This window comes from Phoxinus phoxinus, assembly GCF_949152265.1.
Source record: "Phoxinus phoxinus genome assembly, chromosome: 15".
NCBI lineage: Eukaryota > Metazoa > Chordata > Actinopteri > Cypriniformes > Leuciscidae > Phoxinus > Phoxinus phoxinus.
In genome coordinates, this window is record NC_136890.1 from 33,296,726 (window position 1) to 33,306,201 (window position 9,476).

The window sequence follows — 9,476 nt, forward strand, 5'->3', positions numbered from 1 at the left end:
TAATAATAAATAATAATAATAAAAAATATACAACAATATACTACTACTACTACTACTAATTATTATTATTAATTATAAATATAGTTAGTGAATAATAACAGCAACACCATTAATAATAGATTACTGTTATTATTATAAATATTATTTACTAATATAATTAATTCTACTTCCATTAACAATAATTATTAATAATGATCCATATGATCGATTATAATAATAACAATATATTCTACTACTACTACTTATTATTCATTATTAATATTGTTAGTGAATAATAACAACAGCAACAATAATAAATTATTATTATTATGAATATTAACTATGTATTATCAATAATAATATATTAATTATACGACTACTACTACAAATAATAATAATAATAAATGTTATCAATTATTAATATCGTCAATTGATGTATTTAAATGTATTATTATTATTAATTATTATTTCTTACATTAACATTATTTATTTATTATACAGAAATATTACAAAAAAATGCTATTACAAAAGTAGCAAGAAATTTAAAAATATATTTTTGAGCCAATGCTCTGTTATAGTATTTGTTTTAGAAAACACGTTTATATATTAAAAAACAAAAACAAAAAACTCCATCACTTGTGTGTAAATATTCATCAGTTGTATATGAGCCAATAAGATAAACTTCACACTGATGATGCTTTAATGCAGACACGCCTCTCTCTCTCTCTCTCTCTCTCTCTCTCTCTCTCTCTCTCTCTCTTCATTGGCTGTTATTTGTGCCTTCACACTTTCCGTATTGCGGTCGTGTGTTTCTTCTCCACCGCAGAAAGCTGAGAAAATCATCGCTTGTGTGTTTTGAACTTTTCTCGTGAATCATGGGCACGCGCGGCGGTGGCACGCGCGAGTTTTATTTCAACACGGTTCTGTCGCTCGCGCGCTCCCTGGCAGCCCACAGACCAGCGCCCGTCGAGAAGGTACACACACACACACACACACACACACACACACACACACACACAGACACACAGACAGACACAGACAGTTATCATCTTGCTGCGTCGCATTGTTGTTATAATATCGTGCTGCATTATCGTGATGCGCGCGACAGGTGTCACACAGGCTGCAGCGCGAGGCAAGTTTGTTGCGCAGCACTTTCATTATGTGCACGCAAACAGTCTGCGTTTAACCTGTTTTGATTTTTGTTATGGCGATCTGAAATATTATATGGCATTGCATGAGTACCACATGCATATAAAATGACGCCTTCTTCCTATACTTTAAAGAATTGCATATTCAATTAAATTCACATATATGTGTATATCGCTTTTCACAATACACAATGTTTTTCAGAAATGTACATGTTAGCTAAAAATGTATTAATTTAAAGCAGAAACAATGAGCTCATTGAAGTAATGAATACTTGTTTGCCCAAAAACATCTTGAAATATGAAAAAAAAAGCATGATATTTTGTGTTAGTTGAGCTTGAGCGGAATAAATGCATCACTTCTGTCCTAAAACTACTGACAATTTTGCATTGAATGCTTGTTTACATTTGATAAAACATATGAAACTGAAAAACAAAAGCAACATTTCCAGAGCTGTCACGTGTCTGGAGGCTTTTAAGCTGATGCCAGGCTCTAAGTGGTGCCAGATAGTGCCAGCTGCGTCAATGCTTGTGTTTCTGATGCTATCATGGTGTTTAATGCAGCAGCAGTGCTTGTGTGAAATGCCACATCGCAGCGACAGATTCATCTTTCATACATCATGTAGTATTTCCACACAGACTGCAGGCAATCCCTGTATTATTTGCAGTCGATGGATTACCCCACACATGCATGCTCTCAAACCATGTGTGATTCTCTTAAAGGTGACATTATGCCCCTTTTCACAAGATGTAATATAAATCCCCAGAATGTGTCTGAAATTTCAGCTCAAAATACCTTTTTCTAGCTTTTCAAATTTGGCCTTTTTTGGGTGTGAGCAAAAACACAGCGTTTTTGTGTGTGTCCCTTTAAATGTAAATGAGCTTTAGCTCCGCCCCCGTTCAGAAGAGGGCGGAGCCTTCAGAAACTCCGGCAATAACCAAACAGGCCAATCTCACTCCTCCAGAATCTCAGAATAACGCAGCCTTACGTAGTCACTTTTAGACGTTTCTGAATGTTAGTGGAGACATTTATGTAGTTGTTGTGGAGTTACATTGCTTACATCTCATCAGGGGCGTCAGTTTGTGTTGAAAAGTGGTGGGGACAAAAGATCAGATGAAAAAACATTACAGCAAAATATTGAATTTTTCTAAAATATCATCAAAAATGATGTCAACAACACGAAAATACTCCGCATAAAACCCTCAAGTTTTTGGGTCATTTTAGAATCAGTAATAGTTTTATTTTGTTTAAGTTACTTTTTTTGGACAATGTACAGTGTTTCTTTCTGTATCTAAACTGCATTGCATGTTTTATTTTGTGCAAATAAACCATTAATATTTAATATAGCTTGATTTTTCAGAACATTTTAACCAAATGCTTTCAAAAAGTGGTGGGGACATGTCCCCAGCGTCCCCAGTGTAAATGACACCTATGCATCTCATCAAGTTGCATGTACCGTCATGTTTAACTTTTACTCAAGTTGTCCGTTCCCTGAGGTCTTAATAAGACAGCTGTGACATGTTTTGTTTAATAGTTTAGTGCTCAACGACAGAACAGTTTCATGCTGTGCTCGAACTTTTGCCATTGCGTTAGAACTGCTAACACTGTTGTTAGTTGTGAAAACCAAATGTCGGCGCCGTGGGTGTAACCGTGCAGATTAAGGGCCGGTAATATTATAATAAGATCCTCTTCCTATGTCAGAATGCATGTTTGGTAAGATTCCCCTATCTGTTAAAGGGGACATATCATGCTAAATCCACTTTTTTAGCCTTTAAATGCATTTTGTTGTATATTTGGAGTGTTTAGAAGTACCGAAAAGTTGAAATTAGTCTCTTCAGGTGCTTCGTTGATATCTTTATATTCTGTTTTGGTCATATTTTGCAACCTGTTCCGATTTTGCTATTCTCTATTATGTTTTTTTGAACAATAACGTCACAGTATTTGCAGCGGAACTGACAAATAAGGACATCGACTCCCGGCCCAACACTTCGAGCAATCCGCCATTTTTATTCATTATTTATTAATCAATGACACATAACCGTAATTAAACTAAACTATACCTGATCCAACTCCATACAGCATATATTCTCTGACTCTATGCATTATTGTCCAAGTCGAAATGAAAGTTTATTATGATCATCTTTCCGTGAGTTGAGATTGTTCACTGAGCGTGAGCTGGTTAGGCTCCGCCCCCTGTGCCGTGGACCTGCAGCTCATTAGCATTTAAAGGAGACACACTAAAACGGTGTGTTTTTCTGAACCCCAAAAAGGAGAGCTAAAAAAATTTGAGCTAAAACTTCACACACACACTCAGGGGACATCAGAGACTTATTTTACATCTTGTGAAAAGGGGCATTATAGGTCCTTTTTAAACATATTTTATTAGATTGTCCTGGACTTAATACAAGTAGAATGCTCTTTTATGAAGTTACCTCACTTAAGGACTTATTTAGTAATTATGTCTGAAAAGGTTTTAGATTTTTTTTTTTTTTATCATAATCTTGTATAATATGACTTGGTTTTTATTGTATTTATATGATATTTGTATTTTTGTAATTTAATTTTTGCCATGAAAATATCTTTGAATGCTGACATGGCACTAAATAAAACAATCTGAATCCTACGGCTTATTTTTTGACATGCTTACAGAGGAAGGCTCACCAAAACAAAGTTACTTGGTTTCACGTTTTCTGAGTTGGTAGATACACAGGGGACCCGATTATAGCACTTAAACACGGGAACATTTTCATGATATGTCCCCTTTAAAGAGGTGGTAAAATGCCTTTTTCACAAGATGTAAAATAAGTCTCTGATGTCCCCAGAGTGTGTGTGTGAAGTTTTAGCTCAAAATACCCCACAGATATTTTTATATAGCATGTTAAAGGTGTCACTTTTTGAGGGTGAGCAAAAACACACCGTTTTGTGTCTGTCCCTTTAAATGCAAATGAGCTGCTGCTCCCGGCACAGGGGGCGGAGCTTCAAGAGCTTGTGTCCTTTTACCTCTTAAAAACTTTTAGCCTTTTATGTTCAAACCGGAGTCAGACAAAGATGGAGAGATTTAAGAAGAAGTGAGAACATGTAGAAGCAACAGGACATTTCTGAATGGTTAGTTGATGAATTTATGTAGGTTATGTTTAGTTATCTTGATTAGCATATTCTGTCATCATAATCTATAAATCGTGTTCTGGGGGCGGGGTTTATGCAAATTTTAGGGTTGGTGATGTCACTAACCCGGGAGGAATGTTGTGTAGTTCCTACCAGCCGTTTGTTGTAGTTCTTAAAAAACGATTTCTTTAAAAGCAAATATCTCCCTTTGCTCTGAACTTTGAGCGTTGTAACTTTGCAGATGTTGTTTATGATCAAACAGCAACATTACACACTAACTACAGTTAGAAAAGTCAAATCATACTCAAACACCCCTTTAACAGGTTGTTCTTGTTCTGCAGATCGCTGATAGATCTCCTCATGTCTTTCTTAAAGGGAAGTTGAGCTTTTTATATTGTGACAGCTCATCGTATCTGATAAGAGTGTGTGTGTGTGTGTGTGTGTGTGTGTGTGTGTGTGTGTGTGTGTGTGTGTGTGTGTGTCGTCATCAGGTGCAGAAGTTGCTGTGCATGTGTCCGTGTGACAGTCGAGGCGTCTTCAGTCTGGATGTGCGGCGCAGGGATGCGGTCGTCGCGCTGGCGGTGTTCCTGGTCGAGTCAGATTTACAGGTGAATGTTTTTCACAGTCAAACCAACATTCAGTCAGAAACCTTCAACATTTCTCACATTATCACAGTTTATTCGCTATAGTTTAGAAAATGGTAATAAAATATGACCAGAACTGGTTTTGTCCATCCTTCTGTTAGACTGTCTCACACACACACACACACACACACACACTTCTGTTAGACTGTCTCACACACACACACACACTTCTGTTAGACTGTCTCACACTCACACACACACACACACACACACACACACACACACACACACACACACACTTCTGTTAGACTGTCTCACACACACACACACACACACACACACACACACACTTCTGTTAGACTGTCTCACACACACACACACACACACACACACACACACACACACACACACACACTTCTGTTAGACTGTCTCACACACACACACACAGTTCTGTTAGACTGTCTCACACACACACACACACACACACACACTTCTGTTAGACTGTCTCACACACACACACACACACACACTTCTGTTAGACTGTCTCACACACACACACACACACACACAGTTCTGTTAGACTGTCTCACACACACACACACACACACACACACACACACACACACACACACACACACTTCTGTTAGACTGTCTCACACACACACACACACACACACACACACTTCTGTTAGACTGTCTCACACATGAATTATGCTGAATATCTGTCAGCTGGTAAATTGAACTACACAATTAGATAATACCAGTTTAGCTCAACCAGTGACCAAGCAATGCTTCATTGTGTTCAGTGTGTGTGTAAAAAGAGCATTAGCAATTACAGACAAAACACTTAAAACATGATCAGCTCAAAGTGTCTGAATCATTTTAGGTCCCACATTTTTATACATTTTACTGTATGAAGAATTTTTGGGTATAATATGCCACAGTTTACTTTATTTTGCTCTCCTCACTTATAAATGAACTATGGTGTCCTGCGCACACTAGTAAACAAATATAAAAAATTATATCTGTTGTCTGAATAATATTTTAGTTTGACTGTATATTTTGGGGACAAAATTGTTGCTAAATATGACACAACTGCCTTTGACATCCTCAAATGAATAAGTGTGTGTGTGTGTGTGTGTGTGTGTGTGTGTGTGTGTGTGTGTGTGTGTGTGTGTGTGTGTGTGTGTGTGTGTGTGTGTGTGTGTGTGTGTGTGTGTGTGTGTGTGTGTTAAAGCTGGTTTTAAGAGAGAACCAGATCATGTGATCACAGCTGGATTAGAGCGGGATAAGCCACACTCAGTTTAGCTTGTACTCTTTTCTTCATCTCTCGCCATCCTGCTTAACGTAAATATATTGCATAATTTATCCATAAACATACTATATGCAGTTGGGTTTCTTTTTTAAAGCATATGGGACCACAAACCCAGTCTGGAGTCGCACGGGTATATCTGTGGCAATAGCAACTATACATTATATGGGTCAAAATTATCCATTTTTCTTTTATGCCAAAAATCATGAGGATATTAAGATCATGTTCCATGAAGATATTTAGTCAATTTCCTACCGTAAATATATAAAACATGTATTTTTGTGAGTGAATGCAGCACAATCGTGAACATAAATGCACAACTTTAAAGGGGTCATGACATGAGACACCTTGATCTTTTGGTATATAAGAGGTCTTTGTATCATTAAAACGTCCTGCAAGTTTCATAGCTTAAGACGTCCTCCCCATTATACACGAATCATTTATTTAATCAAGCTCTAAATACAGCTCGTTCTGGATCCATGGTAAGAAGTGACGTCACGGTACGAAGTGACGTACCAGCGTTTGCATATGACCGCCTCCAGCGCAAGACAGCTACGCTTTAAGCGCAAGACAACTACGCTCATTTCGTATCGCCGCGCGCCTCACAAGTGTTCAGTCGACGGACAGCGAGTGGGTCTGTGTACAGGGAAATTACGATGCCGCAGATGTGCTGTTCCTGGCTGTGGACAAACAACATCTGTGAATACGCTGCGAAAGATCCAGTCGTCAGGGAAAAATGGATGCACTTTATCTTTTGCGGACGTCTCAGTCACGGCAGTGTTAGTTTAAATGTTTGTTCTATACATTTGAAGGATGACTGTTTTGAGAACAAATCCCAAAATGATGCTTTGCCAGAAAACTGTTGCTCAAAGATAAGTCCGTGCCGACTATTCTGGGCTCAACAACGACGACGCAAACTGTAAGTAATGTATTTAAAACTTTTTTTTAAATACGCAGAATCCGCACAGGTTCTGGCTGGGGGCGTTAATAATTGATGCATAGGCACTGACGTTAGCCAATCACAACAGTGGGCGTTAACACTGAACTCTTAAAGGTGAAACACCCCCAAAACAGACTGTGTGAATCAGAGGATGAGAAACAGGGAAAGGTCATAAATCACTACATTTTAAAAGTTTTTTGTAAAAAAAAACTATAGTAATACTATAATTGCACCTAAGGGAACATAATAATAAAATAAAAAACCCATGTCATGACCCCTTTAAGGGAGATTTTCTCAATGTTGAGATTTTTTTGCTCCGTCAATAGTTGTATCTCGACCAAATATTGTCCTATCCTAACAAACCACACATCAATGGAAATCTTATTTATTCAGCTTTCAGATGATGTATAAATCTCAATTAAAAAATTGACCCATGTGACTGGTTTTGTGGTCCAGGGTCACATATATAAATAGATTTTGGATTTGATTTGCAAGTATATTCAGATGGACTTTGCATCTTTCCAACACTTGGTTTGTATGTGATATATTTGTCTTTCTCAGCACAAAGATACCGTGGTAAGTTACCTGTTGAGTCTGCTCAAGGGATTACCCAGAGTGCAATGGGTGGAGGAGAATGCTGGGAGGAAGTGTAAAGGTACCAGTTTGCTTTTTCGTCTCTCATGCATCTTTATCAAGTACATTACTGTATATGTACGCATGCACACTATGTTTAAAAGTTGAAAGAAGTTAATACTTCTATTCAGCAAGGAATTAAAACAAAAAAATAGACATTTATAATGTTACAAAATATTCTATTTTAAATAAATGCGGTTCTTTTGAACTTTCTATTCATCAAAGAATCCTAAAAAACAAAATGCATCATGGTTTTCAACATAATAATCATAAATGTTTCTTGAGCATCAGATCATCATATTACACTGATTTCTGAAGGATCATGTGACACTGAAGACTGGAGTAATGATGCTGAAAATTCAGCTTTGATCACAGGAATAAATTACACTTTAGTATAAGTGTATAAGTGTATACCGTAATAATATTTCACTGTTGAAAAAAATCAAAAATCTTTCACAGCACAAAAAATGCTGCCTTTGCATAACATTAAAAATCTCACCAACCCTAAACTTTGTAGTAGTTTATGTATTCTGTACTTTTGTATTGTAAGTTCAGTTTGCCATCAGAGGCTTGTAATTCTTACCGACTCATAATAAAACACTTTATCCAAAGTGTTTCCATGTATAGTCGCTTTAGGGTACGTTTACACGACAACGATATGCTTAAAACTGAAGTTTTTCCTTTGAGTTTTCTGAGTTTCATTGTCAAAGCGACCGCCATTCACACGGAAAACGACTAAAAACGCTGTATTCTGCTGCCAGGCCAGTAGATGGCAGTGAAACACTACACACTGAACACGTAATACGCATGTGCATGACGTCATCGTCTTTAGAGATTCACGTTTTTGTTGTTTACATGGAGATCATTTTCAAAAACGTGCACTTTGAAACCCGTTTTAAAAGTTTGTGTTTTCATGCACCCAAAACGCCGCTGTCATTTAAACGAACGGCCAAAATGCATAAAAAGTTTTATGTTTTTAGTTGAAAATGGTGTCGTGTAAACATCCGCTTGTGTTTGTGTGTGCACACAGAGACTCTCCCGATGGCGGAGAACTTCAGCTTCTGTCTGGTGACGCTGCTGTCTGATGTGGCTCAGAGAGACCCAGAGTCTCGCACGCAGGTCAGGTGATCTTCAGCGCATCCTCACACTTACATGTTATTCTCCCCTTGCACTCATTTAAAGTGGTCCTATAATGCCCTTTTCACAAGATGTAAAATAAGTCTCTGATGTCCCCAGAGTGTGTGTGTGAAGTTTTAGCTCAAAATACCCCACAGATATTTTTATATATCATGTTAAAGTCGCTTTTTGAGGGTGAGCAAAAACACACCGTTTTTGTGTCTGTCCCTTTAAATGCAAATGAGCTCCCGGCACAGAGGGCGGAGCTTCAAGAGTGTGCGTGTGTGTGTGTGTGTGTGTGTGTGTGTGTGTGTGTGTGTGTGTGTGTGTGTGTGTGTGTGTGTGTGTGTGTGTGTGTGTGTGTGTGTGTGTGTGTGTGTGTGTGTGTGTGTGTGTGTGTGTGTGTGTGTGTGTGTGTGTGTGTGTAGCTCCGATTACCTCACACAAAGGCACTGAACATTTAAAAACTTTTAGCTTTTTATGTTCAAACCAAAGATGGAGAGACTTAAGAAAGCTAGGCAAGTTTATGGCATACACAATGGTAATTCAAAGTGCTTTACATAGAATAAATTAAAATTATCAAAAGAAATAAGAATAATTAAAACAGTTTAAAATAAAAAATAAGAAGTGACAACATGTAGAAGAACAGGACATTTCTGAA

At 37.6% G+C, this 9,476-nt stretch overlaps 1 protein-coding gene across 3 annotated transcripts in view; it reads left to right on the forward strand.

The window, feature by feature from the left end:
* The first annotated feature begins 741 nt into the window (after positions 1-741).
* Positions 742-9,476, forward strand: part of pi4kab (phosphatidylinositol 4-kinase, catalytic, alpha b) — an 82,963-nt gene continuing 74,228 nt past the window's right edge. For all 3 annotated transcript variants that reach the window (XR_013800426.1, XM_079637207.1, XM_079637208.1), the window contains exons 1-4: positions 742-953; positions 4,722-4,838; positions 7,628-7,721; positions 8,730-8,818. Coding sequence is in view for 2 of the 3 variants with exons in the window: in XM_079637207.1 (XP_079493333.1) it covers positions 855-953; positions 4,722-4,838; positions 7,628-7,721; positions 8,730-8,818 (399 nt within the window). In the remaining variant the exon portion in view is untranslated. The remainder of the gene's footprint in view (positions 954-4,721; positions 4,839-7,627; positions 7,722-8,729; positions 8,819-9,476) is intronic.